General features: G+C 29.1%; 1 protein-coding gene across 1 annotated transcript in view; it reads left to right on the forward strand.

The window, feature by feature from the left end:
- The first annotated feature begins 5,147 nt into the window (after positions 1–5,147).
- The window catches only part of LOC132938024 (uncharacterized), a 35,269-nt gene continuing 21,295 nt past the window's right edge, over positions 5,148–19,121 (forward strand). Inside the window, exon 1 of the mRNA XM_061004682.1 lies at positions 5,148–5,675. Coding sequence (XP_060860665.1) covers positions 5,550–5,675 — 126 coding nt within the window. The 5' untranslated portion in view covers positions 5,148–5,549. The remainder of the gene's footprint in view (positions 5,676–19,121) is intronic.

The following is a 19,121-nucleotide window of genomic DNA, read 5'->3' on the forward strand; positions in this document are numbered from 1 at the left end:
TTTATATTAGCATTTTCTATACACCATAAAATTTTCCAAATATTTTGACTCTTTTTGAGCTGTTTACAGCCATTGTCAGTTTTCAATTTTTTTAGTTTTTTTTCTATAAATATTATCTTACTAAAATTTTATCTATTGAGTAAAAAAGCTTGAAAATTTAATAGAAGGCTCCTAGTTTATTGTTTCAAAGGCAGATGAAAAAAATTAAAAATCCTTAGTCACAGTTTTTAATTATAAGCATTTAAAGTTCAAATTTTGACAAAATACGGAAAAATCACGAAAATTAGCAAATTATTTTGAGTTGAGAATTCATAAAAAATTTTCTTTTTAAATCTAAGATTTGAAAATGTAATATAAGATTACTTATAAGTTTGTCTACCTTTATCAAAAAAAAAAATTTCTACAAGAAACTTAAATTAAATTTTTATGAGCGTCTGAAATTTATATTTTTACAACATTTGATATTCACTCGATTTCTCATGTAACGATTATTTTATTTTATTGTAATTAAAAAACGAATGACTGTAGATACTTGAAAATTTCACTGAATGTTTATATTAGCATTTTCTATACACCATACAATTTTGAAAATATTTTGACTCTATTTGAGCTGTTTACGGACATTGTCAGTTTTCAATTTTTTTAGTTTTTTTTTCTATAAATATCAATAAATTTTTATTTGTTGGGTAAAAAAGCGTGAAAATTTAATATTAGACTCCTGATATATCGTTTTAATAGCAGTTGAAAAATATTAAAAATACATTTGCACAATTTTTTTTTATAAGCATTTAAAGTTCAAATTTTGACAACATTTATCAAATTTATAATTTATTAATTATTTTGTGGTTAAAAATTTATAAAATGTTTAACTTTTATGGCTAAGGATTGAAAATTTAAAACAAGGCTCCACGTTAATAGGTTATATATAAATTACTTTATTCACAATAATATCATCAAATATACTTGGTAATATCATAGGGTGACTGACCGTTTTCGCTCAGAATCGTTTTTCTTATACAATGATATTATATCATTGAATTCAAATTTAACACCATCCATTACAGTGACCCACTTGTAACCTACCGTACAGCAGAGCGACATCCACTTATCCGCCTTTTTTTATTTTTTAAATAGCCGTTTGACGAATATGATTATTTATCGTGAAATTAGTTCAAACGAGTCATTATAATATAGTTACTAGTTAGCCATATTTTGACATAATTGATATTTTTGTACGTCATAAATGGGAAAAAAATGAATAACTTTTTAGTTGAAAATGTTTCGCGGATAAGTCACACCACGTCGAACACTGACAACTAGAAATTCAAGATAATATTTAATAAAACTTTTGGTGCCACTCAACACAAACCAATATAATATTACTAATTTAATATAATATTTATTTATTTACCATAAATTGACCATTACTGTTGTATTATAATTTATCGCACACACGTGTTCCTCCCCCTACCGACTTAATAACCTACAGTAAAAACTAAAAATAGCTAATAGCCTCAGCTGCCGAGCTCAAGATCAATTAAAAAAAATATAATTTATCATAATACACTATACAATATTGTTTTGTAAATTAGACATTGTCCGTAAATTATAGTAATAATTTATTGAAAATAAATAAACATGGTTGACACCTTCATATTTTTTTGGAATCCAGTTAACAAAATATTTTTTTTTTTTAATTATAAAGATAGGCCAATCGACTAACATATGATTTGATAGTAAAAACGTTCAACTCCTGGTTTGTAGGCAACTTAACTAACGCTAATATGGAGTTTTAATTTTAATTTTGTTGGCGCCTATTAGTATAGGCATACTAAACATATTGCTTTAAAGCTTAGACAAAATATTATATTTCAGAAGGGGCATTAAATAATAAATAAATACTTGATTTAAAATAATTTTTAAAAAACGTGTATAAAATGAGTATGTAATTTGTTGACAAAATATTAAATGAGTATTTAAATTAGACATTTGTATTCATATTCAGTACTTGGTACGTATGAATAATGATTACTGAGTATAGTTTTATTATTAAAAAGAAAACACGTTTCCTAATAATCGTCATTATTTTTGTTAGTTGTTTTCTCAAATACAACATTAAGATGAAATGAGTTTTAAGCGATTAATTATACTGTACACGTGTATAGTGTAATCCAAATAGGTCTATTGTACTATATTACAGTATTTACAAACACAATTGACAGTTAAGTTTAATAGAATAAATTTGAATACAGAACAGGAATAATATGAAACAATTTGTATTTGTTATTACAATACAATAATAAGTGTTTAATGAGAGTCGAGTTTTGTCTGTCTGAAAAAAAAAAAATACTCAACATTTTAAAGCACGTTAAGTTTTTATTATTATTAATTATTTCTTATATAACTACTACACGAGAACCTATGTACAATTGTGGAAAACATACTGTATTATATGGTTTACGAGGTGTTAATACTATTATACTTCTTAGTTCTCACAGTGTGTCCTCGCCGTTATGAAAGTTATGAGAATAATATTAGGCTTCAGTTTTTTTAAATTCTTATAATTATATTATTTAGACGTATTTTAATACAATTATTTTTTTTTTATCAATATTTCTTCCACTTACTTATACATTCAAATAATTTTCAGTGTAATATTATGATTACAAGTTAACAATAATTATAGAAATTACCATTTGATTTTCAAAGTTACATCTATACTTATTATGTATAAGATAAAGAATTATATTATTTTAAATTTTATTTAAAAACGTCGACTTATTGTTATTGAACTGCATTATATTACATGTTAATTTTAATAGTTAGAAAATTAAAACCTAATAATTGCAATAATTTTTTTCTATTTTATTCGAGGACACACCCAGCGGGATCCTCTATATAATATTATGATTTATGTTCGTTGTACAAGTGTTTACAATTTAAAATAGCTATTATATTACAATAATAGTATGTTTTAATTTTAAATTCCTTGTCTAAATGTTTTGATAACAATTTTAAGCTTTATTATATTCTTTAGTTATTAATATTTACGTATTCTAAATAAACACAAACACAATTTAAAATTTTTTTCAATTTAATCGCTTTGTAATCCATATTTTTTTTTTAATTTTTAAGACTTATATTATTATAAAGCCTTTTACGATACTTCGATAGGTATAAATTATTTTTATTATTATAATGACTTTAACAGAGCATCTATAATTTATAGTTACTTAGCTAAAATAGGTTAGTTTTTTGTATGCGTAATTTCCCATCTAATTTTCAATAAAAACCCATATTTTATATTTATTTATAAAAAGATATAATACATTTTCATTTTTTCACCTTTCACCGAAATACTGATCTTACACAAAAATAATAAATAGTTTAATAACTAATAATGCCAATCATTATAATCAGTATTTACATGATATTTGTACATCGATGAAATTTAAAGTACCTATGCGATATAATATGCGTTCTGGTAATTGGTAAGTGAAACAATATATAATTATGTAGGTAATGAATAATTATATTTTGTTTTATATATTCTTTGCCTTGATAGTGTTTGCAGGTTGACATCTTATTATTTATGAACTTTTTAATATTCATCAACTGGTTGCCGGCATTACGAAATGTATTTTTACATTATGTACAATTTATGATGGGTACTTATTTAAATATAAATGTTCTAATATAACTAGGATTCGTCAACAATTTAACTTATGGTACTATGGTTCCTAGATTGATTTACCTACTCTGTATTTATTTTATTTGCTATACATATACAAAAAATATTAATGAAATGATAACAAGTGTTGCTATTTAAATTGTAATATTTTCACTGCATAGAACAAAATGTATAAGAAGTGAAGCATAGAACTATTCTCATAGCTATTTATGGGGACGGAAAATAATATTTTGCACAGCCATTGCAATCAAACTTATGAAATATGAGTAATTAATGTTATACTTCTAAAAATATTAATATGTTGTATTTAATTGCTTTGAACATGTTTTTTTCTATAAAAACCACTACAAACTATATTTATTAATATACAAAGAATTATAATTTGTTATTTTATTTGAATAATTAATAATAAATAAATCTACTGCAAAAAGTTTATTTTTTATTTAATCATAATAATTAATGCTTGTTTTAACTTGTTTAAGTACCCCAATAACCTAATGTACCACCAATCCTTTACACTAAAATTAAGATAATTAATTTTTGTCTACGTCATATAAAGAATAAGTCACATTTAATATTCTTACCCAAATATTTACGTATACCCAAATATTCAATTGTAAATATTTAAAACGAAATTGCTATCGATAAAAATCGTTATTAGTACTTTCTTCTTTAACAATCTAGTACCTACTATACCTAGAATCTACATGTCATCTATTATTGTTTACAACAGGAGCAGCAGCAGCCAACTATATAGCATCCATCTTATTCAAAATTTCGATCACTTGATTAAGTGTAATTATATTGTGTTTTTTTCTACCGAAACGAGACCACCCAGAAAAACATAAATACATTACCGCGTCATTGTTGGATACAATATGATACTATACGGAGTATGGACTACTCGTATAATTCAAAATGATGTCTGTGGAGGTGCATAGTGGGGGGAAAACGATGATAGACGTTGGATCCACGTCGTATAAGTATGCGTTGTATATATTATGGTACACAAAATATGTTATAAAACGTATAACCACGAAAACGTTTTATACATACAATCCACCCCGTCCGTGTCAAACACATTATATTTTTTCTTTTTTATCGTTCGTCGTTTGTGTTATTATTGTTGTTGTTGTCGTCGTCGTCGTCGTCGTTGCACCGAACGTCGTCGCGCGTTTATCCCCATTGGAACACGCCACTGCAGCAGCAGCAGCAACAACAGCAGGTGTAAAAACTGACAAAACCTGCTGCACGACCGTCTGCGAGGAACCGGAGAGAGTCTGGGAGAGACCGAGAGCTAGTGAGAGAGAGAGAGAGAGAGTGAGAGAGCGACTTGGCGAGTGAGAGATGGAATGAGGGACACACTGTGAGAGAGAGACAGTCGTGATAGAGACCGAGGGCGAGAGACACGTTTTAGGTGGGGAGGACCATCGAGCAATTGTACACGTTAAGACTGGGTCTCCACTATTCACTATTGTTCGAGACGGCCGGTTTGTCTGCCGTGTGTGCGCCGTGTATAATATTATTGGACCGAGCGAGTGTTTTTTTTTTCTGTTGTGTGATCTGCGCGTGTGTGTATGATAATATATTCTGTGTGCGTGCGCGCGCGTGTTTGAACCCCGAGTTTATTAAATAAATATCACCACCGCGGACGGGCTCGTCTTTGCAGGTTTGTTTTCGAAAATGTGGTAAAATCTCAACGGTCGATCACGAATTCGAAACAGGAACCGTCACCAAAAATCGTATAATATCCCTCGTCGAAACACAACATTATCGTGTAGTGTGTTATTGTTGTCACATCGTGGTCTAGCTAACACCTACACCGAGTCAAACGCCGACCAAACACAACTCAACGACCATGCCTTGTTCCGCAGTCACTCTTTCGCTGGCCACCATCACGGCCATCGTGGCCACGGCTTTACTGGCAATCGCTTTTTCCACCGACAATTGGGTGTACTACGAAGTCAGAAGGAATCAAATACAAGTGAGTAACTACCTCCATGACATTGATGATATATTCAAAATTTCAATATACGTTGCCGCCGATGCGTATAACTTCTATTTTTTTTTATATACACGTTGCTGTCGACTAGGTCGTCCAAATAATAATATTACAATAGTGGTAATAAACGACCAAACATTGGTCGGTACAACACGGTTTTCAATCTATGTTTGTAGTTTATTATTTTCAGTGTTTTGGTTTTTACCTTCATTTACATATATATTGTATACATATATAATATATAATATATATATATTATACACCTGACGATGTCTAGTAGGTACCTATATCGTGAGCCTGTGAAGTGGTCAGTGTGTTCGAGAGCCTATTTTATTTTGTGTAAGGTTTTTAATACCTATAGGATCCGAACAATAGGCAATGAAAAATTAATCTATTCGGTTCACCATTGTTGAAAGAGAAATATTATTTGTAGATTTTTATTATTCACCGATGAATACATGCGGATGAACACAAGCTGCGTGTCGTTGACTAAACCACCAGAGGTTAAGTTCCCACGAGAGCATAGTTATTGGAAAATTTAATTTCTGTTTATGCGGTGGTCTTGACTAGAGATTAATAAACATTAAACATACCTATATCTATTTATTAAACACGAATTGGTTACGGGAGTGCGTTGTTTTTTTGATATCTCAATCGGGCAATGCCCTTCGTACACAACCACAAACCCTAAAAAAATTACTTGCGTGCCAAAAACACATTATTAGCTAGGTGTTAATGTATTAAATTATATTATTATGTATATTCGGCGTGATTACTATATTTATCATGCATTAATGTTTCGTATGGTTGTTTTGAAATGTGAACACCACAAGACAAAAATATTTCCAAATTTGGATAAAAGGGTACTTACTTACTCGGAATATTTATAATTTTTTGAATTTTATTGAATTCTGTCAACTGATTGCAATATTTTTAATATCTTATACTATATATTATACACATAATGCGTATGTACACATATATAAGGAGAATAATTTAAGGTCAAAAACAGAAATGTTGAAAAAGTTACTAACACGGTTTTTATCGGTAAATGGCAATTATTACTTTGTGTAAAATAAAAGGATGTAAACTATATATTACAGGTAATCATAATGATAGTGGAGCAAAAAATCTATCATTATATTACTTTCCCATTAAATTATAAAATCAAATAACTTCGATATTTCTATCCACGACAGGCTCGACTCAGTTACATTTACAGTTACCTAATTTGATCGTACCTATCGTATCTCGTTTGAGAAGTTATAATAATATCATAAAATATTATGCAACAATTAAGTTTATAGGTACTTAAAAAGGTATACGCAAATGAGTTTTTTTTAATTCTGAAATAAATCCTAAAACCAGTTTAAATATTTTGCGTGGAATAATTTGATGGTATAGAAATTTAATAATTAATAATACATAAATTGATTTCTGGTATGGAATAATACAAAACAAATTAACATTTTTTTTAAAAGTTTAGATGTGTATTATAATCATTTGAAATAAAAATCAATCATGCTTCAATATGTTATAAAATATGGTAATTCTATAAGACTTCAGATTAATATCAAACTAAATTTGGCACAACGTCTATTAGATTTAAACGTTAAAAACTAAAAAATAAGTAATAGTTAAACATTATTTTTTTTTTTTATTTAAAAGCCGCTATAGTTAAACATTTAAAAGTAATCATTAAAGATGGTACCTATCACCTCTATAGACAGATGATAATAATTATAGAATGTTTCTATCCTATATATTGTGATTTACCCATCAATAATTCAATAATGATATAATCAATAACTTATATAAAATATGTAATAAAACAATGTATTTGCAAATTCATATAAATTACAGTTTGTTAACAATTTACACGATTCTAATTTTATTTTTTGTAGTATTCAATTTAATATACATTATTTCTCGACATATAGCTGATATTTAAAAATATAAAAACTCGATAATCATTGAAATAATTTATAACGAATTTTTACAGACCGTCGGCATGACTATTGACTAACAGTTACCGAGTAAAACTAATTAATTTAAATGATAGCATATTTTTTCTTTTAAATTCTGATCCTAGTAACCTTAATAAATAATAATCCTAATTATACGTCATAACGTTCATATTTTGTACCGAAAAAGAGATAATATGATATAATTATTATGATTATAATATCCCATTATACGAGAATAGTAAGTTATTAGTTTAACGCTAATAGGAGAATTTAATGGTATTTTATGGATGTTTAACTTATGTCATTAAAAATCCAAATGTCACCGTGTGTCCACATAATGATTTTTAAGTGATAATTAAAATAATAAACATATTATTATGTTTAGTTAAAACAAAAATAGCTAGGAGCATTTATTCGTTTCGGGTGGACTAAATAACATTGTTAACATGCATAAATCATAGGTAATATTTTATTGTTGTATATTATAATATTAATTGACCTATACATTTTGAATATTATAATCATGTAATGTAGGAAATAAAAGGTTGAAACTTGAAGGTTACTTATAACAACTCTAATTTGTGTTAAGAAATTAATAAACAAATCTAAGACTTTTTACGAAAATATAATGTATAAAATGAATTTATTGAGGTTACTACACTAAGACGTATGATTTCAGTCATTTAATTGGTTTCACGCTAGACGCATGTCTTACTTTATCAATTCGTGTTACTCGCAAAAACCGTATTTCGAGTTACAAATAACCGAATAAAAAAAACATTGAATGTATAATATACGACCATAAATTGGAACAAGAAATCAAAAATGTAGTATATTGCCTATTTACTCGACTATTATAGATAATATTACTGAAGACCAGTAATGGTTGCAATCTGAATCAATAAGGAGTAATCATAGGAATATATTATTTTTTAACGTAACTTCATCTGGCTAGTTTACAATCTCTTTCTACATTTATTAAAATATTTTCAGAATCCAAATAAATGCGTCAGTATCCGAGCTCCAAAAAGGCGCGTGTATATCATTTTCTTATAAGAAAATAAAAATAAAATCATACGTCACTGGAGAAATAATAATTGTATAATAAACATTTCATATTATTTAAAATATGAACGAGAAATGTTTTATACATTAATAATTTTCAAACAGCACGGAAACATGTATAAATGAATTACTTTTTAATTAGTTTATAGTCCATAAACCTGTTTAAAGAATTATAATAATATTATAATATTATCTAACTAGCTCCAGTGGTAGAAAATTAGTCATCGAGTTTATTATTATATCCGTAAACATATATAAATACTTAGGTATATTAAAGTTATTTGAAACTGGCCACGTAACTGGTGAACTCTGATATGTATATTGTAATAAAATAAATGATGTTGGCGTTTATTATTATTGCTATTAGTATTTGAAGTAAATAGTTAACGGCGTCCGTTTTTTTCATCGTAAAATCGTAATTTTTTCACTCTACTTTCATTTTCACCGAATACTGATGGACGATAGTAGGCACAAGCGGGCAAACAAGTCGAAAAATTCCAACTACTTGAAATGAAAGTTTTTCCAATTACCAATAGCGTTGCCGGGGTCAATAACCTGACTGACTGGCACGTAGTTAAGTGTTGACCAGTCCGAAGAGAGTCGGGACTTTTTTCTTATAGAAAATGGTCATCGTCATGTATTCTAGTAAATTTCTATCACGAATCTGGTGAGACTTATCTGCTGATCGATTATCGTTTTCGACATGGATATTACAAACGTAGAAAAATGGCGAAGGTAATGAAAATTACGAGACAAGCTTTTTTTTTTACGCATGTTTACGTCTTGTAGTATCCACTGTTAATTGTAATGATTTGTTAAATGATTTCACCGGGACAGTTGAATAACAATATTATCGTAAATTAATTATGTAGTAGGTAAGCAATAAATTATTGTGATGGTTTTATCTCGTGTTTAGACACACTTCAATGAATGCTGTTTAACGTAGGTAATGATTAAATATGTTTAATAGGGACTAAATTTCTCTAATATTATATTAGGTACACCCTAAACTTCGTCCGCTCTATTAGATACGATTTATTTTAATATGAGAAATACTCTGAGTCTTACAACTCACAAACTATAATATTGTTGAACCGTGACAATGGAAGTAGCACTCTTTAATTACTATGAATATTAAATATAATTATATTTGTATAAGAGCGAAATTATAAAAGTGAAAAGGGCGTTAGTATATTATATTAAAAAAAAAAAAGTTTTCAATATTAAAACATGAACTGTTTCTGCAGTAAGGTCAAATATAACAGTTTTTTTTTTTAAATTTTTATAATTATAAAAATAATATTAATACCACATTCAATTGACGCTGTTGTTTTATCTCCTTAGCAATTTAATTGTAACGTGAATGTATTTACATTGAGATGATAAAACTTGCGGTGGATCACTGATAATGCGTTATTGTAATATAAAGTATAAACACACATAGTCGTGGGCTTATAAATCTTGTTTGAATTTTATAAATGTCGATACGTATCAATCGTACCATTCCCGTGACCATGGTCTGAGTCATAGACAAATAAATAATATTAGCCTTTAAATTACATTTTTATGATGTGTATAGTATGCGTACAAACTACAAAATATATTATCCAACTATTGTAGGTACGCGTGCTTAATACGTTTTAAAAATGTGATGTATTTTTATACACTTGTTAAATCCAAAATATAATATCGTTTAGAAGAAAGGAAAAGAAATCTAAGTATTTTATATTTTAAACTAGTGGTAAGTTGTAAGCAAAAACACTAAAAGCACCTATAATTATATATCTGACCGTATAAAGATTATATTTACATTTTACAAAAACATAATAATAATAATAATAATAATAATAATAATAATAATATGATGTTACTGTAGAAGCTTCATGAGAATTATATTAGAGTTCTTCTCACTTTCGCGTTGTTTATTTTCTATTCTTTAAAAGGTATTAAACGATTATGCTTAGTTTTTTTCACTAGCAAGTGAAACTGTTTTTACATTGCTATTGGTAATGTAAAAACTAGATATTATTATACTAACTACATGTTATATTGTACGGGTGAGAATGTGGCTTAGCAGTTAGTATAAAAGGAAACCGAGAGAATGCAATTGGAGCTTAGTTACGTTAACGTTGTAAATGGATGGATGCAGTGGCAAAACAAAAACTTACAGATTAGAAGAGTAGAGGTACATATTAATATTTATTATTTTCTTAAAAGAATCAAACTTTGAACACTAAATTACTACAGTACCTATGCGATTATTTTTCGTATGGAAACAGTGAAATTAGGTTGCGAATAAAATTAATTAATTTTTTATTTTATTCCTACAGGTTTTAGCAAAAATTATGGATGTACGATATTTATTGACAGCGATTATTCAAAAATGAAAAACATATTATTCGCCTTGTTCTGGTTTTAATACATAATTCGTTGAACACGATTTAGGTTTAATAACCAATTTAATTATTTCATATATTCGCGTATATGTAGGTACCTTCATAGTACTACATTAGTAGTCTCACTTCCGTTGATATTCGGATTTTCAGTGAACTGTTTTTTACCGTTTTAATCAGGCTCTGTTTATGTGCTTAGAGTTAATAATATAATTATGTTACACGTACACAAATATAAAATGGATGCTGACCAGAGCTATAATTCTCTGTTTATAGGTATGCATAGAAAATAAATAATAAAATGTGTATATGACTACATAAATGTTAGTACAGTGTATTGTTACATCAATGTTTGATATTCAATGAGAATTTGATATATGATATTATCTATATTATTATATGTATAGCTTTGTAATCATTGTGAATAATTTTAATTCAGTAAACCAATATTGTAATAAGAAGTTTTCATTTTTTGCACTATCATTACTGTGTGAATATTTTAGTATACGACTGATTTTGCAATATCGAATGGTATAATATATTAATATTAACATACATATAGGCGTGACATTTTCCACAGTGTGTGTAGGTGATACATATTTGCACTCACCTCTAGTAAAAACGTGACCACAATTTTCCTTGATTACAAAATTACAAGCAAATAAATTTGAATGAAGATAACAAAATATATGAAAATTATGAATACTTTCTGAAACAAATTTATCATTACAAAACAAAAATTAATAATTTAAAAAAATTGTAATAATAATAAAATCACTTTTATTTTTAATATTATGCAGAATATACCTCAGGTACAGCCTATAGTATTGACATTATTGTAATGAACTTATGATTATGCACATGTAATTTAACATTAAAGATCCTTATCGTGGTATTTTCTTGCAATGATTTAAAAAATAGGATTTTAGATGGTTTTAATTTTAAGAATGCGAGTTCAAATTCGATTCATCCTTGACTAGTATCGCTTGTACCCGGGTTAGCCTCTCAGGCAGGGTGTACAGCTGTACCACACCTGTTGCTGTAGTAGTGCACTCTGAATATAGTGAACTGCACCCCTTGATGATTGCAGCTGCAGCACTAGTGCATGTATAAATATGTTATGTGCAACTGCGTGAATTTGATACAGTTGTTGATATTATAATAGCTCAAACCACTGAATGTGGGTAACATATTTATTATTTTCAACAAGACAAAACAAAAGAAATATCATAATAAAATTGCGTAAGTCGGTAGTCGTGCGGTGTATTGTGTTTTTGAGATAGTAGTCTATAATATACCTATAATATTATATATTATATATCTCGTGGAGTCGTGGCACACATTATTATACGTTGACGCGATGTGTCCACACGATGATGACCGTATAATTATCGCTGAACTCCCAGACTAAATTATCTATTCACGTCTAATACGATATCGAACCGACCGAATTCCTCGCTTTTGTGATGTGTGTGTGTACATACAAACCGTATAATATGTATGCGGCAGAGGCGTCTCGAAATAACGGGTCCGGCTCGTATATGTACACAATACGTAAATAGGTACCTATATCATATTATTGGTATATTATTATATTTTGCGTCATCTTTGCGTTTATAATACCGTACTCGCGTGTCGTGTCGCATCGAGCCTCATTTTCATTACATAAACGTACGGGGCGATAATACCTCTACCTATATAATATTAATATAATATTATGTACTCGCAAAAGTAAAGTATAATATTATGTATATAATAATATTATACAAAAAGGTCAACAATTCAGTGAATTAATAATAAATTGTGTTGTAATTTGTAGGTATATACCCACAACGCGGTGTACCTGCCTGCCATAGATAGCCGGAGAGAGATATCTTGCTAAACCCACCTACCCATAATATTATATTGTCCTGGGTTGAAAAAAAATTTTTTAAGAAAAAAAGTCGATGACAACGTGTCCCTGATACGAGTTATTGATGCGGAATTCCACGTACCTGTATATATATATATATAATATTGTTATTTATTGTTCTTCTTCACCGGTTCGATCTATGCCGAAGACACGCCGACACTATAATATTGTTGCGACGACCGGACGACGGCCGGTTCAGTATTTATCCATCGGCATATTTTTTAAAGCGGGATGACGTGGGAACACGACACATATAATAACATTATACTATCCGTACACAATTTTATGCTCGAATAATTTCCATCAAAGACAGTGTGTATACATTGTGACGATAGCGTATGTATAGTATATATAATTATATCGTATAATATAATAATAATAATAATAATAATATAGGTAACAAATTAAATAGAGTATCAGTAGTTAAAGTTTTGGGTATACATTTTGAATCATTTAAATTCCATATTAAAACCATTTTGAATACATTTAACAAAATGCTACGTTTTATTAATAGAAATACCTCAACATTTAAAAAAAATAATACACTTTTATTAAGAAAATCTTACAAAAACATTGAGAATATAGTTTTTAATTCAGTTTGAATTCACTAAACCTAAGAAAACAACTTTCTGATATTTTATTAATATTTTATGATCTACTTAATGGTCACATTTACTGGATTTAATAGGAATCAGGGTCCCAACATATTTTTCCAGAAATAATGATTTTTTGATATTCCTTACTATCGTAAGAGTTATGGCATTTGTTGCAGATATTTATTTTCATCAAGCAGGACTTTTAGCTAATAAAATATCCACCACAACGGATTTTGTTGATTCTAAAATAAATGTAAAAAACGTAATTCTATTTTACGTTTTAATTTATTATTTAGTACACAATATTTTAATATTGTTCCGTCATGTTTTATCTGTCATTGTGATTATTTTAAATGTTTTTAATCATATATTCAAAGGGCATTATTGGCCTCTAATATAATTAATACATAAATTATAATATCATAACATATAATATTATAATATATATTATATTATGAATTGGTTAATGATTCGTATGTATGGGGTGCTTACCTATTAGGATCTATTACATATTGATAATAGTAATAATAATAATAATAAGGACGTTACAGAAACGTAGTTTTTGATGATATGACTTACAATGTTTGTTTAAAAACATTATAATTATTATAAAATGCAAATTATAAACGAGAATAAAAAATGATTTCCGTTGAAATCCGCGACGGATGATTGACAGACTATGAAGCCGCTATTGTCTAATCGATATCGCCCTATAACGGTGAATAATATTTAGGTATAAAAATGAGCCATAAACTCGCACATGTATCGCTGCGGAAATATTGGAATATCCGCGGACGATTTCAGCGAAAATGCGTGTTGGCGCCTACATGGTTGAACGAGTGCAGCTGCAGATGTTCATATCCGCAGAGAGGTTAATATTGTTATCGCTACGACAGATATTATTCTTTTATAATCATAAAAATAATAGCAACGGTAAAGTTATAATTAACGCACGTGAACAATAACATAAAGACTTTTATGATTGTTCTAAAGTCGAGTTGAAAATATAAAGGCATCTACCTATATTATTATTATTAATGATGCGTTAATTGTCCCAAGTGGCGAGGATTTGAGTTTCGGAGTTGTTCATAAGTGGAAATGTCGGGGGGAGGGGAGGCTATGTCCCTCTAAATATTCCATTAGTCGCTCTCTCCTCACCACACAGACAGATTTTTAGTTGTATTGAATCGAAGCCCCAATGTTAAAATTGTTAGCCCCCCTTCTGAAATTTTAATGGATTCCCGTCTATGGCGGAGAGGTTATAATTGTTATCGCTACAACAGACATTCTTTTATAATAACAAAATAATAGTAACGATAATAGTACTGTGAACAATATTATGAGATAAAGACTTTTATGATTGGACTAAAGTCGAGTTTGAAAAAAAAATGCATCCACCTATTATATTACCTATTATTGATGCGTTAATCCTCCCAGGCGGCGGGGATTTGAGATTCGGTGGTCTGTGTTTAATAATATTATGATTTTGATCGTCATCCTTGAACTTGGTTAACCCGCGGGGAAGTGTGGTGTGGTGTAGTTGTATACTGGTGTGCTGGTAGGGAATCACAGTGCCACTATCCGATAGGTATCTTATTACGATGTTATCAAACACAATATAATATACGGTGTCGGTGTATGTTACCAAACCCGTCGAGTACAGATTACTAACTACCTAATACCTATAGGTGCTAGCTACCGCCAGATGACATATTTTGATAAATAATAATAATTCATTGAACTTACTATTATGATTTATGATATACAATGTACACCCGACGACGTGACTTGCGGACGTGAGTGATGAGGAGGATTGAGGAGCGACGGTGGAAATTTGCATCATAATCATTGGCCTAAAACTGTGTAATTTCATCTAAACAACTGATAAGAACATTTCTGTTACGTTTTTTACTAGTTTTTTAGGTAATCCTTATATTATTATGTCATTGTATTATATTGTGTATTAACTTGAATGATTACTGTCTAAGTATATATATTTTTTAAATCCGTGTCAGTTCGTAAGAAAAATAAATTGCATATTATTTGTTATTAGCACATACTCTAATGTTATTACATTATGATACAATTTATGATGTTTTTATTCATTTAAATATAAGATTACATTTTAAATTGTTATGTTGTAGAAGTTTATCTTGAACGATTTTGACAAGGTCCGTAAGTCGTAACCACTTGCTATTCGTAGTTTATTTCGTCTATATTCATCCTCGAGTAACATAGAACCAGCAATTTGAAATTACAGTTTAATCTTAATAATATATTCATATTTGACGTAAGATTTCCAATACAAAACTGGGCCATTGAAAACCAAGCGTCGTTATTATTTCTATATTTTGATCGTTTAGAAAATATGTAAATCAGATTAAATCGGCATGCCTACGTTTATTCATAGTAGGTACATGATCTTGTTTGGTATATGTGCACTTTATTATAGCATATTTTAGCGATTTGACTTGGGGGCGATTAATAATAAATTCGTACATTATTCAGGGGCGTATTTAGCTCATGAGCCTGAGGACGGTGAATAGATTTTTTTTTAAAAAAAACTTCCAAATAAAAATAGTAGCTGGTTTGTTTAAATGTCGGAGCATTATTTTTTTATGTATTAATTGTATAGACCCCTATACCCTATAAAAGACTTCATGACGATGACAGAATTTTATTGCAAGAATCATCGGTATAATAATACTATAATATTGTATACAGAGTAATTTAACAAGTATGTCCACCCCCATTTTCTTTTTTGATAATGCATTTTAAAACTTCTGATTTTTGGAATTGTTAAATATAAACTAACTAAATCTCTACATAAAGACCACATTTTAAAATTTTCCAAATATGTTTATACTATTTAAGTAGTGTGATGTGGTGATACAAATCTCTGTTCTTCAAATGATAATACTTCCGTTTCATTGTAAATTATCAAGTGGATAATATTTTTGATCAAAATTGAACGAGTAGTTTTTCAGTATTGAAATATTTGTACTAATTCTATTTTATTTTATACTAAATCAGATTTTTAATAACTGGATTATTGTAGAAAAATAAGGCGAAAAATATGGTTGGTGAATAGCACTCTGTTTAGGGTATATGTACATCATATTATTTAAATTAAATATATATTAACTGTATGTTATTATAATCAAGCTGAATGGTTAGTAATTTGTTACCTATATATGATAACTGCAGTTACAGTGGCAGTGGCTTAGCCAGACTTTTGTTTGGCGAGGTGGCCTTAAAATTTGTTATGTAGGGATTGCTAGTTTGTTATGTTGATGCCTTGAGTATAAAATATTTTAGGCTTTTGAAGCAACCTTCATACAAATCACAACTTATTTAATACATGGTTACGTCTTACACCCTTACGCAATCAATATACGTTCACATTATCACTGAAAGCATTTTTTATATTTTCCTATAATTTTGTGGGGGCTCGCTAACCCTTTAGCTTCGTCATTGGCTATATAAATATATTCGATTTGTCAACTATTACCTACTTAATAAGTTAATATCATGTTGTATGCTATTCTAAGTGCAAGATATAATATATAGATTTGGTGGTTATAATCGTTGTAAAATGTATAATTTCATACGGTTAAAACTTAAAACACTTAAATGTATTAAATAGGGCAGTGAGGTATACTCAATGAAATATTCTGGGGTAGCGATCGGGTCTTTTCCACCATTCATCAAGAGTACTTTATACCTCTATCGAATGGCGTGATGGTGCAGATAGCATATAATATAACAGTTTATACATTATACTGTATGTCGGTTCCTACCTATATATTATATTATTCGTAGTGCGACAAATAGCTGCAATACAATACCCGATCGGCTATAGTGGAAATAGCTAATCCAGTGAAATTATTCCGGACATGACCGTTATTGCACATGTATATATGCAACGTGTGGACTGTTATCCTCGTGTCTGTTACCGTTATCGGTCCGGAATCGAGTGAGGTGGGACACAGATAAAAAATTTAAAAAAATAAAATAAAAATTGTATAGGTACATCCAATAATAATAATAATAATAATAAAAATAATAATAATAATAGGCAATAACAATAATAAAAAGACAACGTGAAAAGTAATATCGAAAAAACGACGCTCCATTGGACATTATAATAATAAACAATAGTGTTTGCCCGTGTGTCTATAATAATAATAATAATATACAGGGTGATTTGTTTAACTGGTTATGCTAATTTATTTAATAAAATTAGTTTTATTTATTTCCTCACAATGGTTTTTGAATAAAAAGAAAATGTTCATGCACCTACGTGTAGTTAACAGTATTTGGAAACGTGATGCTTTTGATAAAAACATAATTTTCTTACGATCGTAAAGTTTTTAAGAAAATGTATACATTTTGAAGCAATAGTTTAATTTATTATAGAGACTGAAAGTTTAGATAATAAAAGCGAAGTGTCAGGAACTCAGGACTACTGTCGTATAAACTTTGTTTATAAATAAAATACAACTATTATAGTCATTCGGTATATTTTGACGGTTATTGGACGTATAATATTATATAATAATGTGTTTCGACTATTTAAAAAAAATATTTTTGTTCACTGCGTTCGGAATCAAAATAAATTAAGGGGATGTCAGCATACTATATTTTGTTTTCCCTCTCTGACCCACGTGTAATTTTGATTAAAATGATGATTATAATCATAATAATTTCTAAAATTAGAGTGAAATTACCTCTAATAAAATTTAAAGGTAAGATTATTATTTTGAAGCGAGTTATGAGTATTCTAAGTTATACAAGCAATTTGAAATTTTAAAATACTCATAACTTGCTCAAATTTAAATATAATAAAAAGCCTATGAGACCCTAGATAATAATTTTACCTTTCAATTGTATAAGAGGTTATTTCACTCTAATTTAAGAAATTATTATGATTATATTCATTATTGTGAACGTACAATATTGGCAATGTTGAGCGTGGGCCAGAGAGAAAAAAACAAATAGAGCGCTGACTACATCTTCTTGAGAACGGTTGGTAAAAAAAGATCAAAAGTCAGAATTTTTTTTTTATCAAAGCGTCGAAATTTAGCAGAGGAAATTCGCGCGGCAGTACAGACACCACGAATGCCACCCTGTGCATATTATCCACTACCTGTATAATATTGGATACCTAAGTATATTATTGTAATTTATATTATATTGTCGTTTACAATAGCGGGTCGACGCGCATTCTTTAGAGCGCATAACGTATTCCGTCGGCACCACTCGCGTCGGGGGCCGCTCAGAATTCTGTACGAGGTCGTTGAGCCATCGACGACTGCTGTTGCGGCGGCGGTGGAGTTCTCGAGTGTATAGGTAGGTGGTATAGACAGGTACCTTACTATAGGTACAGTCGGGCATTATGCTATTATGTAGTATCGGTACTTTTTACGCGCGTATTGCAGTGGTGTACTGCTGCCACTACTAAAATACACTGCACAGACGAATCTATCGGACCG

Source organism: Metopolophium dirhodum, chromosome 2, assembly GCF_019925205.1.
Source record: "Metopolophium dirhodum isolate CAU chromosome 2, ASM1992520v1, whole genome shotgun sequence".
Classification (NCBI taxonomy): domain Eukaryota; kingdom Metazoa; phylum Arthropoda; class Insecta; order Hemiptera; family Aphididae; genus Metopolophium; species Metopolophium dirhodum.